This window comes from Ursus americanus, chromosome 12 (assembly GCF_024610735.1).
Source record: "Ursus americanus isolate L20-20 chromosome 12, mUrsAme1.1.p, whole genome shotgun sequence".
Classification (NCBI taxonomy): Eukaryota; Metazoa; Chordata; class Mammalia; order Carnivora; family Ursidae; genus Ursus; species Ursus americanus.
Genome location: NC_142138.1, coordinates 71004024 through 71031967, shown reverse-complemented (window position 1 = coordinate 71031967; position 27944 = coordinate 71004024). Strand labels below are relative to the sequence as shown.

The 27944-nt window shown below is 49.5% G+C and overlaps 1 protein-coding gene across 2 annotated transcripts; it reads right to left on the bottom strand.

Moving 5' to 3' along the window:
- Positions 1-196: 196 nt before the first annotated feature.
- CGN (cingulin) lies at positions 197-23162 on the bottom strand. 2 transcript variants are annotated; one of them, XM_045790538.2, is made up of 21 exons: positions 23053-23162; positions 17037-17917; positions 16254-16354; positions 16031-16100; positions 15838-15933; positions 13735-13862; positions 12981-13113; positions 12452-12664; positions 11863-12011; positions 11520-11652; positions 8466-8666; positions 7928-8134; positions 7314-7571; positions 6131-6301; positions 5206-5367; positions 3923-4012; positions 3413-3496; positions 3184-3302; positions 2781-2889; positions 2231-2394; positions 197-1910 (listed from the first exon to the last, which is right to left on the bottom strand). In XM_045790538.2, the coding sequence occupies exons 2-21, from the start codon at positions 17901-17903 to the stop codon at positions 1772-1774; spliced, it is 3594 nt and encodes a 1197-aa protein (XP_045646494.2). In that variant the 5' UTR covers positions 17904-17917; positions 23053-23162; the 3' UTR covers positions 197-1771. The 2 variants fall into 2 exon arrangements, with proteins under 2 accessions (XP_045646494.2, XP_045646495.2); XM_045790539.2 differs by having other exon boundaries at positions 15844-15933.
- Positions 23163-27944: the final 4782 nt, after the last annotated feature.

Here is a 27944-nt window from a genome sequence, read left to right as displayed (position 1 = left end):
TTAACCCTCAGAGACAGTTTTACTGGTCTATTCCCAGAAGGTCATTTAGGAGAGTGGAGGTGCCCTAAACACTTACAGATTCCCTAGGTGCTATCTAACCTGCTGTACAGAGCCTCTAAACGTGAGGTAAAGAAAACCCCAGTCTCAGCCTCTAAGTTCTGTAGTTAAAAAAAAAAAAAAAAAAGAAAAGAAACCATTTTAAGATTTTATTTATTCGACAGAGATAGAGACAGCCAGCGAGAGAGGGAACACAAGCAGGGGGAGTGGGAGAGGAAGAAGCAGGCTCCCAGCGGAGTAGCCTGATGTGGGGCTCGATCCCATAATGCCAGGATCACGCCCTGAGCTGAAGGCAGATGCTTAACGACTGCGCCACCCAGGCGCCCCTAAAATGGTTCCTTCATAAAACAGACCTCCAAATAAGCCAGGAAAAATGAGAAGTCACAGGTTTCAGTATAGATATATAATTTTAATACTTAATTTAAAATAAAATCAAGGCTGGGTTGGTTTGGGGAAAAATCTCTATTTTGCAGAATGAAGTTTTTTGTTTGTTTTAATCATGAAATTACAAGTCATTGGTGAAAACAGCCTTCTTCCTCCCCCAGGCTCCTTACAGAGTCTGCTTAGGAAATAAGAAAGGTAAATCATCCCCCTTACTTCCTCCCTACCAGGGCTTGGCTCTCCCCAAAACCCAAGGGAGGAATAAATCTTCCATTGCCTCTTCCCATTTCTACCAAGAGTCGATCTTTAGCCCTAGGCAGGAAGCCCTGTGTCAGGTCCAAGCTCCTGAGATTAATGAGGGTCCCCTGATTCCCTACTGAGGTTGGGCACATCTGGATCAGAGAAACCACAAGACAAACCTTTGCTTTTCAAACTCATGTAGACAGTTATCAGGGTTCCCAGATGCAACCCATAGTCACAGAAGGAGAGGAGGAAAGATGGAAACCCTGAGCAGCATCAAGCCCCACCACCTTATCAAAGTCCATCCCCCAAGAGCTCATCAGCAGAGGGGCCAGTAGCTCTCTAGACTGGGAAAGCAGGGAAAGCTGAGGGCCCTGGCTGGGGAAAGGTCAGTCCTTGGAGAGGTATGAATGTGCAGGTATAGAAGGGGAGAAGAGTGTCCTTATCTCCTCACCCTGACTAAGGCACCAAAAGGAAAGGAAGGTAGGAATGGTGAAGACAGGAAGGGGAGAACAGATCCCCTGGATCCACTGGTGTGGGGAAGACAAAATGTGTAAGAGTGTAGAGGGGTGGGGACTACCAGATGGGTCCCATGACTGGGCAAAGAGGAGCATCCAAGAGCTGGATAGAGCCACCCCACTGTGTCCGTTACCCATAGTGCTCCCTTCACCCCGCTCTAGACTGGGAGGAAAACACTGAAGGAGTCAAATCAAAAAGGTATTTCCCTGAGCCTGAGGGTTAAGGGCTAAAGAAATAAAGCTTTATATACGTGGCAATGTCTGTCCCTTCCTATCCTGCTCAATCCCCCTTAGCCTATATGCTGAGCATCTGCTGTGAGGGAGGAAAAAGAGGTTCGGCACTTAAGGGAAGAGCTCAGTTGGCCTCAAATACCCACTCCTCCGAAAGAAAGGGAAAGCCTGTTCACCAGCTTAGTGCCAATGCCTTTGTTATCACCATCACTCACACCTCTCCTGGTCTCAGGGCCGACTAACTGGGTACCCCCCTCCAGGAATGAGGAATTCGAGGCTTGGCAGGGCATAGCAGGCCTGGCCAGGGCAGGCCAAGTGTGGTTTCTGGTCCCTGTGGACCCAAGCTAACAGGAGCTGGTCTGCAGGTTGCTCTCCGTAAGTAGTGATGCAATGGAAGAAGGGTCGTAGACACTGTCAAATTCCTCATCTGAGCTCAGCCCTTCATGCTGGGTTGACTCAGCAGCTGAGCGGGAGACTTTGCGCCTGAGTGAGAAAGAGGAATACTTGTTAGGGAGGGAGACAGAAAGATTGAGACAACCACGCTTTTCATGCTAAGGAACTCCCAGTTGTTCTAAGGCCTCAAGGCACTCACAAGATCCCCCATCAATCTGAGATCTGGGGACATGGGATATATACAGACTGTGGGCTGAGATACTAAAGAATAACCACACAGCTTCCAGCCAGGAAGGAGTGACTACACAGTCCCATCTTAGAGATTCTCCTCCCTATTCAGCTCCAGAGAACCCATTCCCTTCCTGCATGACTATCCTGATTGAGCCAGGGGACAGAAAAGCAGCCCATACCAGGAGTCCTTCTCTAGGGTTTTGATCCGGGCCTGGAGCTGTTCGTTGACCTCATGCTGCTCTTCCAGCTCGCGCTGGGCCTTCTTCCTCAGGCCATCGAGTCGCTCAATCTCCTCTTCTGCTTCATCCACCTGCCGCTTCAAAGCCTTCACCCTCAGGCTTAGCTGGGCAGGATACCAAGTCCCCACATTAGAAAAGCATCTGCAGCTACCATGACTGGACCCTCCCCTGTAGCAATTCCGACAAGGGATCGTTGCCCTAGAAAAATGTCATGACCATGGGCAAGTTCCCTAACTTCACAGGTTTGTTTTGGGGATTAAATGAGCTCATACACGTATAACACTTAGAAAGAGAACCTAGCACATCACAGACACTCAATGCATGTGCTTACTATGACTGTTTTAATCCAGTGCCTCCAATCTAGTCTCCATCCTTATACAAGGAGAGTCAAAGCTGGGAAGATCTATGAGATGGGGCCTCCCTTGGCCCTCAAGCAAATGCACAGTATATGCTTACCATATGGTTGCTTGGCCCCAGCTACCATCCTCACCTGGTCCTTCTGGTCATTGACATGCTGCCGCTCATCGTCAATTTGGATGGACAGCTCTTTAACTCTCCGCTCCAGTTTTCGGTTGGTGGACTGCAGAACTGTCTTCTCCCTAGGAGGGTATGGTGGGGGGGTGTCTATGGCTGTTGCCATTTCTAAAGGAAATTCTACTTGGCCCCCTCCGGCCTCCATGAACTCCTCTCAGTCACATCACACTAAGGAGGATCCAGGGGCAGATCCAAAGAACCAGGGAGATAAGAGGCCATTCACATTTCGAAGTTGGGCAACTCCCTCTGCTCTTTACCAAGAGGAAAGATCCCCCTAAAGATCAGACCAGGTTGGCCATGTCTGACGTGCAAGACAGGGAAAAGCCCAGAGGGAGAGGGGGAGGATGGGCTCACATCACCTCTCTTCAGCCTGCAGCCGCTCCTGCAACTCCCGATTCTGGGATTCAAGCTGAGAGAGGCTGGCACTGGGCTTCTGGAAGCCTTCCAAGCTGGCCAACCGGCTCTTCAAGTCCTTGTTCTGAAAGGGACAGAAAGTCTTCATGGTCACACTCCACTTCTGAACCCTCCTATGCTCATTCTACCTGCCTCCTGGGGTCTATCCCCAAGACTCCTTACTCCCCCACTCACCTGTCTCTCCAGGGAGATTTTGTCACACTCCAGGTCCTGTCGAGCAGACCTCTCCTGCATAAGCTCTGTCCTCAGCTGGTCCACCTAGTGGGGACGGGTGACAGGAGCCAGCTTTGGGGAGGGCTAACAATGAACCAGCCAGGTGAACCACATGAGGCTCAGTAAACTGTAGGATGCTCTCTGAATCCCCACAATTTTCAGGCAACTAAGAAATCACAGCCTATTCAAATGGGAGGAGCCAGAGAGTTTAAACAGGGCCACCTCCGTCTCACCAGGAACTAGCATCCCTTCTGAATGGAAGCAGCCTGGACTCAGGTCAGAGAGGATCCCGGGCCACCAGGATTCCTTCTTCCACTCGACTCCCTGGCTTCTTTCCACCCATCCCGAAGCAGAGGAGACTCTGAAGGAGCACCAGCCATGCACAAATTCAGCAGCCAGAATTCTCCAGATTATGAACTATGGGAGGGTGAAGGTGTTTTTGAGAAGGCCGAGGGGTAAGGAAAGGGGTACCTGGTCCCGGCCACGATTCATGCGTTCTGTCAGCAGCTCCACGGTGCTCCTCTCCTCATCTAACTCTGCTTCCAGCCGTGAGACTTTTTCCTGTGACAGAGGAACAACAGGTTCATTCTGCCCCACATGCTGGACACCAGAATGCTAAACCCCAACCAGGACCCTCCCAAACCTTTCTGTCTCCCAGGTCCCCATAACCAGCTGGTCTTTGCCCTGCCCGAAGCCACCATGGAGCTAGCACCCTCTGCTGACCAGGCATGGCATTGAGGGGAGAGGGTGGTGACGCCCGCTCTAGTCTTGGCCCTTGGCAGGATGAAAACCCCAGATTTGATTCCTCAGTGGGGCAGCCTTATTTCCCTAATGGGAAAACAGACATAAACCAAAGTGCCCGAACCAAAGCTGGGATGGAGAGTCAGAAACTGAACCGCCAGGGTTCAGACCAAGGAAGCACCCAGGGAGCCCCACATAGAGGCTAAAGGTCTCTGGAGCCACACGGCCTGTGTCTGAAAATCAGATCTACTGCTTCCAAGCAAAAGGGCCACAGCCGGGGCGCCTGGGTGGTGCAGTCATTAAGCATCTGCCTTCGGCTCAGAGCGTGATCCCGCGTTATGGGATCGAGCCCCACATCAGGCTCCTCCACTATGAGCCTGCTTCTTCCTCTCCCACTCCCCCCTGCTTGTGTTCCCTCTCTCGCTGGCTGTCTCTCTCTGTCAAATTAATAAACAAAATCTTTAAAAAAAAAAAAAAGGGGGGGGCCACAGCCAAGTTGCTTAACCTCTCTGTGTGTCTGTTTTCCTCAACTATAAAATGGAGAACCTATCCCACAGGGTTATTCCCAGAAGTAAATGAGTCTTAAGTGCCCAGCACATGGCATAGTACGTGTTTGCTGCTATTGTCACTGCTACTATTATTGCCAAATATAGCAAACTGAAGACCACTATTCATTCTAAAGGGGAGATGCCATTGCTCAGCTCCAGCCAACAGCTGCCATGCAGACAACTCAGGATTAGAAGCTCAGTGTTACCATATTTTCCAAATGTACAAAAGAAGCCAGAAATCAGAATATATAAATAAGTGACATGTATAAATTTCTAAACATTGGCAATTAACTCAAAGTCATTCATAACACGACACCCGAACAAAATCCATCAGCTGTGGGCTACTAGCTTTCTACTTAGCATAGAAAGGGGGCTTGGTGTATCCTGGCTCCTTCCCCCACAGAAGTCCCACCTGTGCCAGGACGTGGACACCCCTCCCCCTCCCTGCCACTCCCATGCCGTCACCTCAAGACCCTTGAGTTGCCGGGTCCTGTCATCCTGGGAGCGCTTTTTGGTCTCTGCTTCTTGCTCCAGCCCCTGCAGTCGCTGGGCCAGCAGCTCTTTGTCTAGCCGGGCAGTGTCCCGGTCAGCCTGAGATGCCTGCAGGGCCTGCCGTAGCCTCTGGGTCTGGACAGAAGGGAAAATGCAACAACTTGGAGAAGTAACGTGGGGGCTGAGGGGTGGGAGCAGTCCGCCCCTGTGGGGAGAAATGTTTCGTCACTGACATTCTTTAGAATTGCCAGAGCCTGGTGGTAACAAAAAGCAGGCTGACTTTTAGTCCACTTTTTCCTCTTTGAAGATCTAGTTAGCTTTATTCAACAATTCAGGAATCAGGCAGCATCCTATCTAGCAGGCAGAAAGCAGTTCTTAGTCCAAGGAGCCCTTAGTCCATTTTCTTTATTGTTTTAAAATGTCCTACACAAATTAGAATCACTTCAGTTTTTAGACAACCGATCCTGGCTCCCAGCCCGAGGGGTTGTGATTTAAGGGTTACAGGATCCAGGCTGGGTACTGGGACTTCTTTTTTTTTTTTTTTTTTTAAACAAAACAAAAAGGGTTTAATGTAATCACAAAACACAAAATTATAACAAATTGTTACTGTAAAAGATTGTGAAGCCTTAAAACTAGCTATCATCTTTTAAAAAAGATAAAAAACGAAAACTATCATATTTAAAGCACCCACTCTGTGTCAGACATGCCTCTGTTTTGATACCATACTTCCACTAACGCTGCAGGGTTGAGATTTTTTTGGTACTGGGTTGTTTTGGGGTTTTTTTAAGATTTTATTTATACTCTCTCAAATAAAATCTTAAAAAAAAAAAAAAGAGGTGATGACCTTCAAACCAAGGACATTGGGCAGTTCCCACCCTCCTGCCATTTCTCCTCCTACCTCATCCTGAAGCCGGCTCAGCCCCCCTGAGTTCTTCTCAGCCTCACTGGCCCACTCCTTGGCCTGGCGCTGGGCATCCGCCACCTCCCGCCGGGCCTTCTCCTTGTAATCCTCCAGCTGGGCCTGGAGCTGCTGCAGGGCCTGCTTCGAGTCGTTCCCAATCTGCTCCAGCTGAGATGCAGAGAAAAGAGCCTTTTCAGCCCCACACCTCTGTCCCTCCTCTGAGCCCAGACTCCCCAGACTCTCGCTGCTGCCGAAGCAGCCCTCCCTTGCTCTCCCCTGGGCCTAGGTCCCTACTACGGCTAGTAGTAATATACAGATTGCCTGGGTTCAAAACCTGGCTCTACCACTTATTAGCTGTGTGACCACAGGCAAGTTTGTTATCCTCTCTGGGTCTCAGTTCCCCGTCTGTAAAATGGGAAAATAACGGTACCTACATCACAAGGTTATTGTGACAATTACATTAATGATATAAAGTATTTATAAAAGTGTGATACAAAGTAAACCTTAAATGACAAAGTAAACCTTAAATGACCATATTTCAACAAACTCAAGACGCCAATGATCATAAGATGTACCACTAAGAAAGAAAAACCTGCCAACTGAACTATAGCATACCATCAGTTGTAAGATGCAAGTCAACTTCAGAGATGATGCAATGTGCATCTCAGAACTGACAAAAGATGTACGTATGTTCTAGCTTTTTAAAGTAAGAGATTACGAGAACCTTACCTGAAAAAATGCAATTTATTTTCTTTTTTCCCCTTCTCCTTGCCCTTCCCCAACTATAAAATTCCACCCACAAAAATTCCTGTGTTTAGGTCTTAAAGATATCTATGGAGAGATTATGGAAGTTTCCTTTCCCTACCCCAAACAGAACATTCTACTAATGAAGATTCTTACGTTCGGGTCTTACAGATGTCTAAGGGAGAATCCCAGGAGACATTGTCCAAGGACCAAGACTACATGAAATGGGACGTAGAGGGAAGGACAAGAACATTGAGGAGCAGCAGGAAGGACACCCCTCTCTAAAGATTTGGCCTTGGCCTCCCCCCCCAGCGGATGAACTTGAGGAAAGCAAACAGCACACATTCTGACCCCCTACCCGGCCCCTCTCCCTGCCAGGCAAGCTTCTGTAGGAGCTGGGTCTTTTCCTGAGAGCCCAGGCCACCCCGGGCCCCACCTCCTTGTTCAGCTGGCAAACAGTCTTGTCCAGCAAGCGCTTCTGCTCCTCCAGCTCAGCCTTGCCCCGCCGGAGTGCCTCCCGCTGCTTCCCCTCCTCCTCTAAGGCCCGGTTCAGTGCCTGCTGCTCCTGCCCCAAGCGGGCCAGCCCCCGCTGGGCCTCCTCCAGCCGGGCCTCCAGTGCCCGCTTGGCAGCTGCCAGGCTCCCCTCCTCTTCCTGAGCTGCATTCAGGGCCTCCTCAAGCCGCTGTTTCTCTGCCTGGGAGAGGGAAGACATAAGCCATTTAGAGGGCAATAGATGGGAGGGAAGAACGATTTATGAAAAAGGTGGGCAGTGAAAACAGGCTCAGAGGAACCAGCAAAGAAATCAAGACACAGAGAACAAGCACAGGGTGGGAGATAAGAGCCAAAAATACCAGTGCAAGGGCCAAGATGTCCACAGTAAAGCACGCTCCAGGAAATAAACCGAAGTTTAACACTGGATTGGGAAGGCAACTGGAAGCACGCTCAGGGCAAAATAAAACTGATAGCTGAGGATTTGGCTGGAAGTATTTAGCCAGGGATGAGAAGAGAGAAGGCCAGGGGGAAGCCAATGATGTGGGCAGAAGCACTGACCTCCAGCCGCTGCACCTTGTCCCGAAGCCTTGCCTCCGCCACTTCCCCACCTTCCGCCAAGCCTCGGGCCTCCTTCAGCTGCTGCTCCAGACCCAGGATGCGCCGTCGGAACTCGTCATTCTCCTCCTGGGTCTCCCGAAGCGTCGTTTCCACTGCTGCCCGCCGCTGCCCCAGCACTGCCACGTCTGCCTCTGCTGCCATCTGAGCCTGCGGCCAGTTCGGGGAGTGGCAGCTCAGACCCCAGGGCTCCAAGTCACCAACCACTACCAGGAAAGCCACCCCAAAGAGAGCCCACAAGAACTAGACCTCAACACTGGTAGTGTCCTTGAGAATCCCACCCCTACAGAGACGTGGTGGGAATCACCAGGTGCAGCCCTGCCTCCCCCCTGCCAAATCCTGGCCACTTTTAACCACACACCTAGGACCAAGGATCTGGTCTGTACATACCCATGAGAGGTAATTTTCCATGCCCTCTGGCTCCTCAGCCCTCCAGACCCCTCAGCCTCCACCTCCTAAGCCCTGTGCCCACTCCCCTTGCCTTGGAAGCCTCTTCACAGTCCTGTCTCAGTTGCTGGAGGGTCTTTTGTAGCTGGAGGTTCTGCTGTTCCAACCCCCGGCCTCGATCAGCCTCAACCCTCAGCTGCTTCTCCAACTCCCGCTCCCGGTGGCGCCCAGCCACCTCCTGGCTCTGCTGCTCTTCTCTCAGCTCCTTAAGTTCCTGCTGTGCCTGGTGCAGCTCCTGGAAGGGAAGGGCGACAGTGACAGGGCATAGAGGCAGCCTGGGATAACAGACTGCACAGCAACCAGAACTCTCATACATTGCTGGGGGAATGAAAGATGGTGTGGCTACTTGGGCAAGGGGTCTGACAGTTTCTCAAAAAGTTAACCATAGAGTGACCATATGAATTCCATTCCAAAATATATATTCAAGAGCACTGAAAACATGTTCCCAAAATACATGCTCACGTGAATGTTCTTAACAGCATTATTCATGAAAGCTAAAATACAGAAGTGACCCAAATGTCCACCCATTAGTAAACAGATAAACAAAATGTGGTATATCCGTATAGACTATTATTCAGCCATAATAAGTAATGAAGTCCTGGTACTTGCTAAAATACTGGTAAACCTTAAAAAAGATTATGCTAGGTGAAAGAAACCAGACATACAAGGCCATATGAATCCAGTTATATGAAATGTGCAGACTGGCAAATGCTTAGAGACAGAAAGTAGGTTAGTGGTTGCCAAGGGCTGGGAAAGTGACTGCTAATGGGTATGGGGTTCGTTTCTGGGGTGATGAAAATGTTCTCTAATTCGATAGTGATGATGGATGTGTATAACTTTGTGTATATACCAAAAACCACTAAGGGGGGGGCGCCTGGGTGGCACAGCGGTTAAAGCGTCTGCCTTCGGCTCAGGGCGTGATCCCGGCGTTATGGGATCGAGCCCCACATCAGGCTCCTCCGCTATGAGCCTGTTTCTTCCTCTCCCACTCCCCCTGCTTGTGTTCCCTCTCTCACTAGCTGTCTGTATCTCTGTCAAATAAATAAAATCTTAAAAAAAAAAAAACCACTAAGGGGCGCCTGGGTGCTCAGTCAGTTGGGCATCTGCCTTCAGCTCAGGTCATGATCTCAGGGTCCTGGGATCAAGTCCCAGGTTGGGTTCTCTGCTCAGCAGGGAGCCTGCTTCTCCCTCTCCCTGCTGTTCTGCCTGCTTGTGTATGAATAAAATGAATAAAATTTTTTAAAAAAACACTAAATTGTACACTTTAAAAGGGTGAATTCTATGGTATGTGAAATAAATCTCCGTTTAAAAAAAAAAAATCACACGAAGTGAGAGATGAGGGTGTGGATAAAACAGGATTGGCTATTTCAAAAACAAAAGAAAATATGTTGAAAACTAAAACATATTATACAATAGTGGTGCTGCTCTTATTTCTTTTTTGAAAAATTAAAATATTGGGGCACCTGGCTGGCTCAGTCGGTAGCACGTGCAACTCTTAATCTCGGGGCTGTAAGTTTGAGCCCCACGTTGGGTGTAAAAATAGGAATCTTTAAAAAAAAATTAAAATATGAGCTCTGGTTCTAGTTCTTTAGCTATTAGCTACTTCTGAAAATTCAGGAAGTACCATAATTAGGCTGAAAGGTTATACAATATATTTTGAGTTTTCAATGTAAGACACTAACGACACTAACTACAAATAAAAAAAAACAGCACAGCGTGTGGTCTACACCGGATGGGGTCTGTTTTCCTAATGTGTATGCTGTTTGAGTGAGTACTTGATAAAATGCACTTCATACGGGAGATAAATGAAGCACTACTTATTACTTTTTAGCTTTGTAGCTTTATCTTGCATGATAACTGAGATTGTCCAGAGGATGTCCAAGTTTATGATGTCGACTAATACGGCGAACAGACTTCAGACTACCTTGATAGTTGTTAACTTCGTATTAACGTAGTAAAAATTTAAGAGCGCTTTTCATTTCACAATCACTAAAAGTATATTTGGTTAACGTTTACTACGTTTTTCTCCAAGTATTCTGTGTGTAAGCTCAGACTTATTTATCTGGAAAATCATCACTTAGAGCTATACTTCTTTACTCGTTTAATAAATGATTACCTCAATTACAATTAGTCATATGGTAAAGGCATGAGAAACAAGCACTGATTACTTAATACTTGTTAAATGAGCACCAACTACATATCCAGCATAGTCAATCAAAGAACCATAAACCTAGAAGGATCCTCAGGAGGCCAGTTCTCCATACTAACAAAAATATTTTTTAAGTTTCTAAATCATCCAAAATAATTAGTTGCTTTCTTATCCTTCATAAACTAATACCAGGAATATGAAGACGTCATTAGTATTTGCTTCAATTTGATGACCTTATCATTTAAAAACATCCAGGCATGATAAAATCCCTGCGTCTAGATTCTACCCTCTAAGCAGCCTTCAAATTACAATTTGGCTTCCCAAGTAGGTCAGCTGGCCATGCGATGCAAATATTCCAGTCTGTGCGCCGACACTTCATGTTACAAGTTAACGAACTGGCACCCTAACTATAAATGTTGGTTTCATAGATGCAGTTAATGAGTCCATCCCCCTGCCCCACTCCCCACCGTCCCACACCCTCCCGACAGAGCAACTCTCCCTGTGCGGACCAAATTCCAAGCTTGCAAAACTGACCCTGGAGTTTCACAAATCCATCTAAACGCTGCTCCCCATGAAGTTTCTTGGGAGGCAGCCAGCAGCCTCTGGCTAGAACCCAACCAGGAGTCCTTTCTGCTGGAAGCCTGTGCACTCAACGAGAGCAGCCCAACTGCATCAAAGAGGATGTGGGGGAGAGAGATGGCTAAGCAGGCAAGGTGGGCCCTGAAAACCAAGCACACAGGAGGCAGCCACAACAGTGTGGAGGCCCTCATGGGTAGGCGAGGTCAGTGCCAATCACCCCAACCTGCCCTTCCACAGCCCAACTCCAAGTACCTTCTTTTTAAGTAATCTCTACACCCAGCATGGGGCTCAAACTCACAACCCTGAGATCAAGAGTCCCATGCTCCACCAACTGAGCCAGCCAGGCGCCCCTCCAAGTACCTTCTTGAGCTCCTCCATTTGGCGAGTATCTGCAGCACCAGCTCGGGCCTGCCCTAAATCCCTCTGTAAGACCTCCAACTTCTCCCCAAGCTCCTCCTCCATCTCCTCCTTCTCCATCCGCAGCTGCAAGAGTCTGAGCCCAGCCAGGTGAATGCAAAGGGAAAGGGAACAAGGTCAGGCCACTTCCCTGGGAGAGGACTGCAGGACAATGCAAACCACCTCCTCAGAAGCCAACAGACTGAGCACCCACTCTCAGCAGAGTAAAGGGCACAGCATGGGTAGAAAAGCAGCAGGATATAGGAAACATGGATAAGCGTTCCTGGGAGAGAGGCAAGGTCCTTACTCCTGCTTGGCGGCTCTAAGCTCCTCCTTGTTCTTCTGGAACATGGTCTGCCAATGCCCTGTCTCCTCTGAGGTCTCCTCCAGCTCCCTCTGCAGCTCTCGCACCAGGGTGGACATCTTCTGCCTCTCCGCCTCTAATGCAGCATGGTCCTAAGGAAGGAAACAGTTGGGGGCCAGGAGGCTCAGAGGGAAGAATGTACTTCAGACCAAAGTCTAAGTGTGTGGGAGGGGAGGCTCAGGACCAGAGGGCACCACACCGGCTACACTGTGAGACCCCAATGGTGCCTGACGCGATGCCAGCACAAAGCTCTCCCCAAGTCACAGTCCCCCTGCCGTCATTTACAGGAAGCCTCCCCCATTCATTTCCCCACGGGACTCTGGCCACACACCTTCATGGTGCTCCTGGCCTGCATTCCCCCACTCTGCCCTTGTAGTTTTCCTGGCCAAGGTTTTCATTACATCTCACATGTGTCTTTTAGAGGTAGCTCCAGTGATGACCAGGAAAGTCCCCAAATACCAAGGGACCTCAAGGCAGACCCTTCTGGGGGTGGGCGTGCCGTCTTCCGGCAGCCCCCGCTCGGGTCACATGCCTGGGTCGCGTCCTGCATACTCCGGCGAAGCTGCTCTGCGTCTCGCTGGTACTGCTGCCGGACATTTTCCACCTCCTGGTCACGGGAGGCCACCTCCTCCTTCAGGGCGCCCTTCAGGGCTGTCAGCTCCCGCTCCCGCAGTCGCAGCTGCTCCTCAATCCGCTGTTTCCCCTCCAAGACCTCTTCCAGAAGCTCCCGGGTCTCTAACAGGTCCTGGGGAAATGAAGATGGAAGCACACAGGTGACTCTGTTAGGATCTGCCTGTCTATTTGTTCATTTAGTCAATCAAAAACATTTACTGAGCACCTTGTAACTCTCAGGCTCAGTACCAGGTGCTCTCTGCCCTCTAGGATGGCCGCCATTCTGGGCTCTAACCCCCACCCCACCACTGAATCGTCTGAAAGCACACTAAGGGGTACCCACAATCAGCTACCTACTGCCCATACTGTGGGGAAGCTGTGGGTGAACAGGTCTGAGGGTGCTCCCGCTGACAGGAAGCAGGGGCTGCGGGAGCCATCCTGCTCCCTACCTTCCTTAGCGCCTCCTTAGCAGGCTCCGGCCCCTGGGTCTGTTTCAGCTTGTCCTGCAGCTCCATCACCTGGCCCTCTAGCCCATGTCGTACCCTTTCACCCTGGTCCACAAGGAGCTTCATGTTCTGGAGCCTAATAATTAATAATAGATAATATCGTCAAACACAAGATGTCAAGCAGACTTCTAAACACTTTACATGTATTAATTCATTTAAACCTCCTTCTTTGTTCAAATTTAAATGAGGCCTCCCCTGACCACTTTATTTTATACTGGACCTTGCTCCTCCACCACTCGGCCCTCTAATCTACTCTGACCTACTCTACTTATCACCTTCTCACATGTTTCAAATTTACTTACCTAATATGTTCACTATTTACTCTGTCTCCCCCGCCCCACACCCTGCTAGAAAGTATGCTTCTGGAGAGCAGTGCTCTTCATCTGAATGGTTCACTGGTGTACCCCAGGAATCTAGATCAGTGCCAGCCACACAGTATTCATTGCAAAAACGTCTGCTGAAAGAACACTCCTGTGAGGTAGGTACTGTTTTACAGATTTAGAGCCTGAAGTAGAGAGGCAAATCCAGGTAACCCAACTCAGGCACTATCACCATTACTGACAGAGAAAGTAAAGAGAAAGGTCCTATCCTTGAACTATCTCTGTCTGCCCCTTCTAGCTTCTAGAGATTTCTCTCGCACCTCCAACTCTAGCCTCCGTCCCCAAGCAGCCCCATGAGCACCATTGGCTGCACTCACTCTTTGGTGCTCTGCTGGGCCTCCCCCTTCTTCCTCTCCAGCAGCTGCTGCAGCCGGCTACACTCTTCTGTCTTCTCCTCCAGCTGCTGTTCCAGCGCAACTCGGGATGGCTCTAGCTTCTGTCGCTTCTGGAAAAGGCAGGGAGAGTAAAGCAGGTGGAGAGTAGGGAAAGCCTCTCAGGAGGACCAGGAGTAATGCAAATGTCTAACATTTACTGACTCACTAAATGACAGGCACTCTACTACAGGTCCTGTGTTTATTACCTGCATTTAATTCTCTTAACAAGCCTTGGGACTTGTGAGGGTTTAAAGTATGTCCACTAGGGGCGCCTGGGTGGCTCAGTCGTTAAGCGTCTGCCTTCGGCTCAGGGCGTGATCCCGGCGTTGTGGGATCGAGCCCCGCATCATTCTCCTCCACTGGGAGCCTGCTTCTTTCTCTCCCACTCCCCCTGCTTGTGTTCCCTCTCTCACTGGCTGTCTCTCTCTCTCTCTCTGTCAAATAAATAAAATCTTTAAAAAAGAAAAATAAATAAAGTATGTCCACTAATTCTCTGACATTCCTTTCAAAAGGTGACTCTTCTCCCCTTGAGTACGGGCTGGACTTAAGAACTCTCTTCTAACAAACAGAAAAAGGAAGAAGTGATGTGTAGGCTCTGCAACTAGTCCTAAAAAGGCACTGCCGCTTCCTCCTTACCTTCTCTCTTGAATCGTTCGCTCTGGGGGAAGTTAGCTGCCTACAGTGCAGACACTCAAGCAGACCCATGAAGAGGTCCACACAGCAAGGAAGTGAGGCCTCCAGCCAACACGCACTGCTCCAGCCAATACCTTGACTGGAAACTCCTCACAGACCCTGAACTGCCCAGCTAAGCTGCTTCCAGACTCTGGGCCCTCTAGACACCAGGAGATGACTGTTTCAAACTGCTAAGTTTTAAGGTAATTTGTTACACAGCCATAAATAAATAATATAGTACAATTATTATCCCCAGTGGCTTAGAACACGTAAAGAACGTGCCGTCAGTTACGCAGCCAACACTTACCAGGATTTGAACTCAGTTTGACTCCACAGCTGACCGCTTAACCAGTACACTATACTGTTTTCCAGGAAATAAGGGGAGTTACAACCCAATACTTACTGAGTACCAACTACATGCAAGGCAATACTATGAGAGGTGGGAGCAATATTTTTTGAACTATTTTATTTTATTTCTATTTTATTTAAAGAGAGAGAGAGAATGTGAGGGTAGGGGAAAGGGCAGAGGGAGAATCCCAAGCAGGCTCTATGGTCAGCACGGAGCCCGACACGGGGCTCGATCCCAGGACCCTGAGATCATGAACTGAGCTGAAATCAAGAATCTGACACTTAACCAACTGAGTCACCCAGGTGCCCTGCGATATTTTTTTCACGTAAGGCTGACCTGAATTTTTAAATTCCTTCTCTGTAACTTAGTACCTTAAGCAATTCACTTAACCTGTCTGATCTTCAGTTTTCTTATCATGAAAGAGTCCACAGTACCTACTTTACAAGATCACTATAATTATTACGTATTACCCAGGACAGTTCCTATTACAAGAAGTACACTCAACAGGGGTCCCTGGGTGGCTCAGTTGCTAAGCATCAGACTTCGGCTCAGGTCATGATCTTGGGGTCCTGGGATCAAGGATCCACAATCAGCAGAAGTCTGCTGGTCCCTCTCCCTCGCTATCTGCCACGCATGTGCACGCACACACGTTCTCTCTCTCAAATAAATAAACATACATAAATACATATATACATAAAGTACACTCAATAAATGACAGCTACTGGTATTGCCATCATCGTGACAGTGACAAGGACTGAGGTAAGTAAGCTGATCAAGGCTTACACAGCTAGTGAGCAGCAAAGCCAGGATGGGAACTGCCAAAGGAAATGAATGAAAGGTAGGCAGAGCTCTGATGAGTATGTTCTTCATCAGGGAACCCCAGAAGTCCTTGGTGAGACCAGCACACACTCTTGTCTCTTGCGTCACAGAACACACGAGTGCTCATTAGATCGCCTGCAAGAGCAACCCAGGCCACGGTTTCTCCTGTGTCCTATGTGCCTCTTGCACCTCCCATCTCCCCTCACCTTCACCTCTTCATCCAGCTTTTGCTGCAGCTCCTCCACTTTTCGGGTGAGCTCGCTCTGCCCAGCCAGGGCCTTAGCAGAGCCAGGAGAAGTCATCTGCCAGAGACAGGGCAGGAGGGCATGGGTCCACATCCAGATCCAGGCCCCAAAGGCCCTAACCCTGCCCCGTTCCCACCGGGACGTGGCCACTTACCACCAGAGGCTGCATCTGTTCCAGCACCAAACTGACCTTCCTCCTCACAGACATTTCGCTTTCTGAGCTTCTGGAGGATAAAAGGACAGAAGCAAAGGCTAAGGGAGGGAAGACGTAGCAGAGATGAGAGAAGGAAGAGCTAAGGGCAGGGAAGATGGGGAATGAAGCCAGAAGGAAAAGAGGGGGGGTGTGTGACTGCGCTGTTGGGAGGGCCCCTACTCACCCCTCCCTCAGGATGCTGTAGATGGTGGCCTTCACGTGGTCCACACTGCCTGGTGGGGCTGTCTCCTGCTGGTCTCGGAGAAGGTCTGGAGTTGATTTGAGCTGCAAAACATAAACCCAGAGAAACAGGAAGATGAAGCCAGCAGTGCGTATGGGGTTCAGATGGTGCAGAAGCGGCAGGTGGGAGATGAGGCCCTCCAAGCATGCTCGACAAGCCTTAAGTGGGGAAAAGAGGCAACACCGCTGAGGCCTGAGCAGCAGGCTCAGGAGAGGTCCGAGCAGGGTACACCTCTCACTACTGCTGCAAGCCAGATCCTCCCTGACAAGCAGATTCAACTAGCTGTGAGCTCTGTGGTAAAGTTACTACTACTGACAGTTAATGTACTAGGATTTGTGCATGAACAAGCTTAACGCTGTCTCCGAGACGCCGCTGCCCCGCTTAGTTACACTCCCGGGTGGGAGACAAAGGTGGGAGCTTTGACAAGAGCACCGGAAGCTGCTCGTATTACCAGGCCTGCCTTACTCCTGCTGCAGACCTAGCAAATGCTAGTGACTGAGGCACAGTTCATGGCCGGCAGTAACAAGTAACTCTCATGCTTGTGGAGGCTGATTTCACAGTTAGTTCCATCTCCGTGGAAGCATCTTGTACGTGTGAATATCATCTGTTAGGATGAGTAAAGTGGAGGACAAAAGTAGAAATCTCCTGCCTTAAGTTATTTGAATAGCACGGGGTCCTGGGGCTGTTGGGTTGGGGACCAGAAGCCACAGAGGAATGGGGTCTGACCTGCAGCATGCCAGGGTCCTGCGCTCTCCCCCGTGGCTCCTCAAAACTCTGAAGAACCCAGTCCTGGGTCTGACGGGCACGGCTAAAGCCACCAAGAGAGCTCTGGCTCTGGGCTGACTGTTTGGAGCTGCCCATGTGGCTGTCATGCTTTGTGTTAGGAGTCCAGTGGTTGGGGGACCGACGCTCCCGTTCCTCAAGGGAATCCCGTGGGAGCCGGTTGTCCAGGCTTTGGCTCCGCTTGCGTTGTTCAGGGGGCAGCGTCCGCATGCGCCGGCCAGTCCGGCCCCGGGCCTGCCCCCCATGGTGACTGTCAAACTTGCTGATGAGTGAGTCCACTGAAGACAGGGGAGCAGTGTCAATGGTGCTTCCTGCGGAAGCTCCTTGGGGGGCCAGCTCCAACAGGCTAGTGCTCCTGGGGCTCGGACTCACAGCGGCAGGGCCTGTCAGTGAGGCCTGGGACTGGGATCGGAGTAGCCTTCCATTCCAGTGGGTCCCAGGCTCCTCATCAGACATGCTGCCCTGTGAGCGGACAGGAAATTCCTTGGCATGAGAGTAGGAGCTCTCAGGGAATTCCGAGTCAGAGCTCAGAGCTCCCGGAGCCCCTCTGTTGTTGGCCCCCTTGATCTGGACTCCAAAGGAGTCACCACCTTGCTCCCCACTGTTGAGCACCACAAAGGGCTGTCCAGCGATGCCCTGCACACGCACGGCGACACCATAGGTATTGGCTCTCGCATCCTTAGCTGGACGTCGCCCACCACGACGTAGGGTACCCATCTCTGCATCACCCACTGGCTCTGTAATGAAGCGAATCTGGACTCCATGGTCTACAGGGCCCCGGGGCTCAGCCATGGTGGATGCCTGCTCCATGAATGGGAGGGGTCCTAGAAAATTAAGGAAATAGTTAAAGCTAAGAGACTGGAAGTAGCAACCCAGAAACCTCCACCTGTCCGGCTTTTGTATGGCTTATTACCTTGTCGTTCCTTCTACATAGAATAGTGGTTCTCATATTTTATCTGAACAGAAGTACCTGAGGGGCCTATAAAAACACAGACTATTGGAGCCTGTCCCCGGAGTTTCTGATTCAGTAGGTCTGGATTTGCATTTTAACAAGTTCCCAGGAGATCCCGATGCTCCTGATCCAGATTCCAGATTTTGAGACCCACCGACTTAGAAGAATCCATTTCCTCTAATACAGTCCTAGGGAGCTTGGCTTCGTCAAGAGTTTAACAAGTACGCCTGTAGCACGGTGCGCCTCCTCCAACCCCGATGAAGGCAGAACCCAAACCCCGCCTAATACATACCTCTATCCCAACGGAGGAAATGGGCCCTCTACTCCCAGAGCTCATGTAAAATACAGAAGACCCGCCCACAAGGTATGCCATCCCATTTCTGGGATGATAGCAGTGATGCCTCTGGGTTGGAGGACCTGGGGGCTAAGGACAGGGATGGGAGAGCAACTAGCTTTCTACTGTGTATCTTTGTCCCTTTTAAATTTGGAACCATGTAGATGTACTGCTTATTCAAAAAAAGATTTAAGTAACGTTTAAGAATGTCAGTCCAAAGGGCCCTGGGATAGGCAGACTTGTTCCACCTGAGGGCCAGAGCCAGGACCACCCCTGGGCCAACTTCTCCGGTCTACATCAGCCCAAGATTAGACTCGGCAAATGGAATATATTCCAGGTGTACTCCAGCTCCAGGAACTGGGGAGGGCAGGTTCTCCTTGAAGCAAATAAAAACTCCAGCTTCCCCAGCCCTGCGACTATCTCCAGCACAGCCTAGCACCAAACCAGAGGAGGAATACCTGAAGAGCCGGACAGACAAACAAACATCCCCAGCTCAATCTCCCAGTGGAAATCTGGGCCAAGGAAGGTTGGCAAGGCCCCCTTCAGGAACAGCAGACATGCTAGGAAGCCCAGGAAACCGGGGTGAGAGGGGAAGGGAGTGGCCTAGCTGCAGGTGAGAAGGGGCTTGGTGGGAAGAACATTCCTAGCATTCCCAGCCCTTCCCGTCCAGAGAAAGGAACAGGGAGCGAGCCGCCCTTATTGGCAATGGTTCTTCTCCTTTTTGGTTCTGAGACTCCATTTGAGAACCAAACCACTCGTCCGGTAAAAAAAGGAACCTGGCCCTGCGCTTCGGTGGATGTATATAACCTTGAGCAGATCACAACTTTTCTGAGCCTCAATTTCCTCATCAGTAAAATAGGTATAATGATAATAACTCATGAGGTAATACTTGTGAGAATTAGACAATAAATACATGTGTATACAGCTGTAAAAATTTTATCATATTCTACACTTCAGATTCTTGCATTTAATTTACTTAGGTTCCATTATTTTTTTTAATAAAAAGATTGAAAATAGGGGCGCCTGGATGCCTCAGTCAGTTAAGTGCCTGACTCTTGGTTCTGGCTCAGGTCGTGATTTCATGGTTGTGGGGATCAAGCCCCACGTTGGACTCTGTGCTCAGCAAGATGTCTGCTTCAGACTGTCTCTCCCTCCCACTCACTCACTCACTTTCCCTCTCTCTCAAATAAATAAAATCTTAAAAAAAAAAAAGAGGGAAAATGATAAGACATGAAACATGAAACACAGCAGCACGTACGCCTGTCACAAAGCTGACAACAAATGTTACCCCGCATACACATGTTCCTTCCACAGGACCTTCCCAGCTTCAAGGCTTCACAGAAGGATGTCACTTCCTCAGAGCCTTTCCCTACCACCCCCTCCCACAAACTAGATCAGAACCATGTTGTATGTTCTACAGTTGTCCTTCAAAGAATTTACCTCAGTTTATTATTTTTTTTGAAGATTTTATTTTTAAGTAATCTCTACACCCAATGTGGGGCTCAAATTTACAACCCCGAGATCAAGAGTTGTGTGCTGTACCGAGTCAGCCAGACACCCCTGCTTATTTTTATATATTTATCAGAGTGATGATTTGTTTCCTGTCTGTCTCCCCACTAGATTATAAACTCCTGGAGGGCAAAGAACATGGCTCTCAGCTGACTCTGGTGGCCCCAGGGCCTGGTGACATGGTATGCATCAATAAATATTTGTTAAAGGTTGTATCCTGAACCAAGGCAGACTTGTGCAGCAGTGGGGAGATTCACCCAATGATCCCTTACAGCCATTTCTCATTTGCCCTAGTAACAAGACCTCTCCCTGCCCCATGCAGTCATAATTTTGGAACCAGATGTGCCTAGACTGCCAGCTCTCAGAAGTCACATGATTTATTCATAAGGCAGCTCTACTCTGTCAGTACATCTACTGCTCTTCCAGATCCAGGTCAAGGAGCTCCCAGACTAGGCCCAGCAGAGTGCACAGCCCCTCACCCACCCAAGAGCACCACGTTGTTCAGAGGCAGTGCTGAACGCGCCCCCAGGTCCCAGGGACTCCCTAACTTCAACAGACCGTTAGTCCCAGGACAGGTGGGTCAGTGGCCAGGAGGGTTGAAGTGATCTTTGGGGTGGGTCAGAAAGCAGAGCTCTAAATGATTCAACATGGAAAACCCGAAACCTATCTGCCTTCAGTTACAGAGGACAGTGGGGCGTGGCCAGGGGAGGCAGGCAGCTCCCAGGTCTTGCGTAAGCCCCAGAGGCAGGTAAACAGCGATCTAGTGCCAGGAAACATGGAGTACAGAGGCTTCGCTCTCACAACCCGCCCCTGCTTTTCCCTCCTCTGGCATGTGCCCAGGGCACTCCTCACCAACTGTACTCTGGGAAGAGCCCAGGCCACAGGTTAATTCGACTTCATCTGTCTGCCTCTGCCATTCCTGCCTGTAAGGAGAGGGAGGACACTCTGCACCTGTACCAGACAGCCACTTCTCCCTGAGTTACTCATTAGCCTGCCCTACCCCAATTCCGTCACCTCTGGCCCAGCCATAAGCGTCTGGCTTCCAACTAGGAGTGACAGTCTCTGGACTTCTGGCAGGAAGTGGGGGTGGGGTGGTTTGGGGTGTACAGAGGAAGGACTGATATATACAGGGCAGGCAACATGCTAGATGCTGCATAATTGGCAGATTTAGAAAATGGAAGAATGAGAGGTACAGAGATTAGACTCCCCTCAGAGGTAACAAGGGAAGTAAATGGTCAAAATAGAAAAGGACAGCTCTATCTTGATCAATTGGTTATTTTCTCAGGAAGAGTTACAAAGACAAGAAGGTTCCCCATGGATCAAAAAGAACCACCCCAAGTGGACTCCTGACCCAGTCCCACTGAAAAAGCAGAAACCTGAGAGCCAGGCTAGAGCAGGTTGGCCAGTGGAGGAAAAAACACAAATGACAAACTGGGCCCTGCAAACTGGCTGGACTGGTTTGAGAGGCAAGGGGAAGGGGAGGGCCACGGAGACTCCACTGGCAGCTCATAAAGCAGACCAGAGAAACTCCACACCACAGAGGAGGCAGGGGGCAGGCAACTCCATGGGCAAGGACTGTCCAGCCCAGATGCCAAGGCTCTGAAGGAGGAGGCAGAAGGTGGAGAGAGAACAGGGAGGAAGAGATACACAAAGAACCTGGTGAGTGACAGGCCACTATGTGACAGGAAGACTTTGTGTCCCCCACCCCTCCCTCTCAAGTTCCCGAAGTTGCATTCCTCATCCCACACTTGCCTTGGCCAACTCCCTGGCCCTTAGCTCTCCCCTCCCCAGCACGAAGCGAAGCAACCCTACCTTCTCCTCACCTCCCACAGGCTGATAGCATGCAGGTCAGCCTGGGGAAAGAAGAAAGGGTTCTAGGAAGCCAGAATCCTCTTAGGGTCAGGCAAATCTCTGGATTAGCAGGCCCCTAGGGCCAGCCCCCCACTCCCAAATATCAAGAATAAAAGAAGAGGTGCAGAGGCACGCGGAGGCAGCCTATGGACAACATAGCGGTTGCTAATTATCTCCCAATTACGACAACTTTCCTCAGGCAGGGCATCAAAGGGGCCAAGCTAAGACTGGCTCTGGTTCCCTCACCTGCCTAAGGCAAGGAAATCTGCCTCAGAAGTCTTGTCTGGGCCCCAATGCGCAGCTCTCATCCAGCCTGGACACCCAGAGGCGCTAATTCCTCTAGTCTTGTGGTCTCCTAAGGACTCCTGCCTATTTCCCACACCACTGGTGCCTACTGCCAGTCTGATAGCCACCATGGTCCCAGAGTCGGGGACGCCTTGTGGGGTTTCAAGGAGTAATGGGGATCTTCTGGGAGGCATCACGGAAATTGGTCACGCTCCCAAACCGCATCCAATGGCCCTATCTAGAACCACAGAAGAAAGTTTGCGCGCTTGGGCAGAGGGTTTGATACTAGCCCCAGCCAGAGGCCTCGTTAGAAAGTTAGAAAGTATTTCTACGTATTTTGCAGCGATCTATGCTTCCTCATTTCCCTCTCTTGGAGAGCACTCTCTCAAGAGGAAGAAGGAAAAATTCTCCCAGGCATAAAAGCAAAGGACAGAAACCGAAGGCTTAAATAGTTTCACACCAGGCAAAGAGATGGGGGTGCCTTCTTGTTCTGCCCCTCGGTGTCTGCACTGTAGGTGAATGGTTAGAGCAAGATTCCACACCTCAGAGACATCTCAAAGCCCGAAAGGAGGGGTCAGCGCCAGCTCAGAACGGCAGCCAGGGGAAAACCGCAGGGAAACAGCACCTCTGGATGCCTTCCCCCTGACGTCTCTGAAGCCCAGGCAGCAGTTCCCCTTGCCCAACTGAGACTAACTACTTCCCCCTAACACGGCGGTCTCCGAGAGAAATTCTGCCCCTGGGACCGGCGTCTGACCTCCAGAGATAACCTGGCCCTGAAACGCTTTCACGTCCTGAGAGTAACCTTAGCCTCAGGTGCCCCTCACCTGGCACGTTCCCAGGCACCTGCCTCTGGCACCTTAGAGCAGGAGCCAGCTCTTAACCAGTACTCCCACCCTAGCTTCACCTCCCCTCCTCCTCTCTCCAATGCAGCACCTGTACCCCGAGGAGGGTATCTCGGATCGCCTCGCCCCTTGCCCCTCAGACCCGCCTGCCTTTCAGGTGCTCTTGCCCCCTCCGCATTCACTCACCCCAGCCGGGCTCGGCGCTCCCGGGCTCGGGCTCGGGCTCGGGCTCGCGCTCGGGCACGGCTGCACCCGCCGCTCCCGGGCCCTCCCCCTCCGTCCCTCCGCGCGCCCTCCCCCCACCAACCTGTTACTCCCCTCCGGAGCTCCACCCCCATTGGCCGTCACCACCCGCCCCGCCTTACCCTTCCTCTGGTTGGTCCGTTTCCCTCGAGGGGCGGGGCCCCTCGCCGCACGGAATTGGACCGGGGGTCTCGGGCAGGGGTGGGGGCGCGGGTCACGTGGGCCGGCGGGCGGTGGAGAGCCGCGGGTGGGGCGGCAAGGGGCCACGGGAGGCCATTTTGGGGGCGTAATGGTTGGCCTTGTGTGGCCGCCCCCGCCTGGTTCCAGGAGCCGCCCGCCAGGACATCTTCTCGCCCCTGCTGGAAAGCAGCCCTCCGCCTCCGCGGTTCTCGGCGGGAATCTCTGTCTAGCCCGCTTTCTGCCCTTCACCTGTCTCTGCATAAATCAGATCGCTCTGATGTCCTTTTGCAGAGGGTATCTCCCTGGTCCTCAAACGACAGAGCTCCGCGACTTCAGCTCGTGTCGCTTCTCCCCAGCCTGAGCCGCAGCCCCTATCTTGTGGCCTCCACAAATCATTGTCCGGCCTGGTACCTTTTTCTCTGTAGTATTTTATCAATTTCCGAATTACATAATTCAGTTGTTTAAATCGTATTCGTCGTTTGTCTCTCGTCCAACGTTAAGCTCCACCGGGGAAAGGATCTCTCGTTTAGTTCGCTGCTATCCCAAACGCCTGCTACAGGAACCGGCACACATAAGGCGCTTAATTTGTTGAATGAATGGGAATTGGGTAATGCCAATATAAGTTTACACTGAAGGGGGATGTAAGTTTACAATGAATAGGAATGACCCTCACTCTAAACAAAAGGGGACTCAACCCCCGATTGTGAATCCACTTTAATAAGAGTTTAGCCTTTCAAGAGATGGAGGAATTGATCTCAGGCCCCAGAAGAGTAAAGACAGGTCAGGGTTGCTCAGCAAACTACAGGCCCCTGCTAAACGCTAGGGGTGGTTAAACAGCCTTAAAGTTGGCTTCCTAGATTTTAACCGTTGAGATATGTAAAAAGATTAGTTTACGTTGCTGGGCTCTGGATATTGTTCTCAACAAATATTTATTGTATACCTATTTAGGGTTGAAGAGGAATCTTAAACGCAGCTGACCGTCTGGTGTACTCGCCCGAGCTCATTTCCTTCTCCTCCCCTCCCCCCATCCTTCCGAAGCAGGTGTGGGTCCTGGAGGGTAAAGTCCACCTACCAGTTCCTTAGCTAGAATGCAAAGTCTCTGCATTCCAAGGGAAGCATTGTACCAGGATTAGAGTCATCAAACCTGCCAGTGCCTAGGGGAGGGAATAGCAAAAACGTGTGGGGGTGGGGATCCAAAGAGGAAGTATCCCTCCAGGACATATCTCCAGACCAGTGGGAAGATTTTTTTTAAAAAAATTTTTTTTTTTTTGAAATGGGAGATTGTTAATTGACCCAGATATTGGAAAAGGAGACCTAAAGTCTCCTGGGTAACACCTTAATAATTAGGATACTTAGTATATTTGTAGTAAATATAAAGTTAGGGTGGTAAAGAAGACCCCACACCCCAGCACTCTGGACACAGATTACAAGAAAAACCAGGAGGCCTCAGAGTCACCATCAGTGTCATCTGTTCCTCAAGGAAGCACTCAATCTCAGAAGGACACCATCATCAGGCACAGGTAGTAAAGGTGACACCAAGGTCTTTTTCCAGAGTTTGTGGTCCCTTCTTCTTGAGAAATGTTACAATTTGGGGGTTCCTGGGTGGCTCAGTCAGTTAAGTGTCTGCCTTTGGCTCAGGTCATGATCCCAGGGTCCTGGGATCGAGCCCCACATAGGGCTCCTTGCTCAGCAGACAGACTGCTTCTCCCTCTCCTTCTGCAGCTCCCCTGCTTGTGCTCTCTCTCTCAAATAAATAAATAAAATCTTTAAAAAAAAAAAAAAAAGAAATGTTGCAATTTGGAAAAATTGGCCAGTTTACAAATATGGCAAAGGTAGGAAAGCGGAGCAAATACAATATTCAGAAAGAAGGAATAAATTACATTGATACATATTCAAGTGGGTAATTATACTTTTTGTGAAATTGTATAAAAGAGAAAGTTCTAGGTAAATTAGAGACGTTTTCACCAAGAAGTGAATTTGTAACCTGTTCTATAATTCCTGTTCTATAATTCTTTCCTCTGTTCTTTTCCTGAGTTTCCCAGGCCATCACCACTACCACTAACAACTCTACTGAAAGTATTGTCTTAAAGATCACGTGTCAATCTGTGGCCAATTTCTGAGGAGCAGCAGGGAAGACTGCATAGGAAGAGTAACTTAAATAACTGGAAGAAGACACCACTGGCTGAGATTGAAAGGACAGGAGACAGAAGGTTTTTGTGGAGGACCCAGAAGAGGAAGAACATACTAAATTGACTTTGGATTTTGCCATGTTGGAGAAGTAGGTGGGACATACACACACACATGCACACACACAGTAGGAAATGAAGCTTAGAAGAGAAGTAGGGCTAGAAAGAGATCTAAGAATTATCCTCAGGGATATGCAAATTTGCAAAGAGGACCAAAGAACAAACCTTGAGAAATATGGGATAGGTGGGAGAAACACAAGTCAGTGATGGAGGATTCGGAGTTGGGTGAAAAAGTCCGTGGAAGAGAGGTGTTGACGTAGAAGAAGTGGGAATTTGACGTTTAGAACTGTTGTTGATATTCCAGATGTAGTGTCAGCAGAGGGCAGACCCTCAGCTCAGACCGCAACAACAGAAGTATGTATCCAGAAAAGAGAAGGAAAAAGGTACCTTGACTTTCTTTTTCTTAAGATTTTATTTATTTGTGAGAGAGAGAGTGCATAAGCAGTGGGGAGCAGCAGGCAGAGGGAGAAGCAGGCTCCCCGCTGAGCAAGTAGCCCCATGCGGGACTCAATCCCGGGACCCTGGGATCATGACCTGAGCCAAAGACACACGGTTAACCATCTGAGCCACCCAGGCGTCTCAAAAGGTACCTTGACTCAAAGAAAAACAGGGTAAAAGGGGAAGTTTTATGTTTGTTTTATTTTGTTTTTAGGGAGGAGAGACTTGGTTATATTTTGAGAATAAGCCAAAAAGGTGAGCAAGATTCAAGAAATAAGAGGGGGAGAGAGAGAGAGAGAGAGAGAGCAAGCAGACCTAGAGGAAAAGGTAAAGTCTGTGTTCTGGAACTTAAATTGGAAGACCAGGTAAGGAGTGGGGAGTTGAAGTTGAGTCAGATCACTTTAATTCACCACATTGCACAACCTGCCAAAAAGAAGGGTGATTCTGGGGGCTGGAGACTTTGTAAACCAGTTTTGGAACTGTTGGAGTTACCTACAGTTACCTACGGAAGAGTACAGTAAGTGTCAAATAAATGGTTCAAATGAAATGCTACCGGGAAAGCCTCCCCTTTCCACTAGAAGAGAGTGGCATCTAACCTGAGTGTTGAGGGAACAGGTACTTGAAGGGAGAGGAGGAATGAGGGCCAGAAATTGTGCAGAGGTCCTAGGGCAGGAAAGCGTAATGCTTACTGTGGGAATTGGAAGGAGCCCCTACAGGCTAATCAAAGAGACAGGGACAGAGTGGGAAATAAGATGCTGGGATAGATTATGCAAGGCCTTGACTATTGGGGTAAGGAATGTGGGCTTTATCTGTGGTGGAGAACTGCTGAAGGTTTTTGAGTGAGAAGGTGGCAGTGCTCCAGAGGGTGAAGTTGGGTCAGTATGATGAATACAATGGCAAGGCTTGGTCAAGGTGGCACACCCTACACTGGAGTGGTGGCAAAGGCAGAAAGAAAGGGACCACTCACCCTGATGTCCCTTAGCACACTGCTCATCAGTTCTTTCTGGAGCTTTGTTTACAAGTATTTTGCTCTTCAAGAGCAATAATAACTTGTAATTATACTAACACTTGGAGCTTTTCTTGGTCGAGTAAAATTTCTGTTATGGGTATTGTTAGGAAAGACCATAAGAAAGGGTCACTTTATATACTCACTTGATATATTCTTCCAGCCTTTGGGTTCAGGATCTCCAAGAGTTCCCCAAAGATGTTTCATTTTTCCAAACCCTGTGTTCCACTCTTTCCACAGAGATTTTATAAGTGGACATCATTGAGGCAGAGCACTGAGTCAGGAGTCAGAGATCTGTATTCTCATTTTACTTCTGGGAAATCATAATATTAGTCAAGTCTCCTAAATCTCTGGGACTCGCTTTCCTCTGAAAAATTAAGAAAATGATCCCAGATTTCATAATTACATTGTTTCCTCTGAGCTTCTTCGGGAGAAAAAGAGTCATGTTCTATCTTCCAGGCCCTCTCTTATCATGGGCTGGGAACATGAGTATGTGTAACCATATCTGATATATAACAGGGTAACTGTTTGGGACAAAGAATTCCAGGCAACCTTTTCGGTCTAATCAGAGTCACTCCCTAACAAGGGAGAGCCTCATCTCCAAGCTCCGCCTGTCATCCTACACTCACTCACCCATTTGTCCTTCCAGCTGCCCCACCTCTAAGGCTCTGAGCAACCAAATGCCAGTATGTCGAAAGTCTCCAGTAGACATTGAAAATAAGAGTATCATTTAAAAGAAAAAAAAAGAGCAAGAAGGCTACATATTTCCAATTCCATGGGAAATTAAAAGGAACAGATTCCTTCTGCATAATTTTTCTTTCTGAGTTGTTAAGACGCCGTTCGGAGGAGAGAGCCAGCTTGCCTCCACACACCCAAACAACAGCTGATTCCACCCTCCCATCTTGCTTTCCTTTCTCATCAGTGAAGGAGGCAGAAGCTTGGCAGCCTAAATCTGTGCACACATT

Bases quoted from the DNA above. Each gene is read 5' to 3' on its own strand.
- CGN (XM_045790538.2), bottom strand. From the start codon at position 17,903: ATGGAGCAGGCATCCACCATGGCTGAGCCCCGGGGCCCTGTAGACCAT. The intron at 8,667-11,519 runs GTACTTGGAGGG...CTTCCCTTCCAG, and splicing joins AAATGGAGGAGCTCAAGAAG to GAGCTGCACCAGGCACAGCA. The intron at 5,368-6,130 runs GTAGGAGGAGAA...CCTTCTGTCCAG, and splicing joins TGAGCCGGCTTCAGGATGAG to ACCCAGAGGCTACGGCAGGC.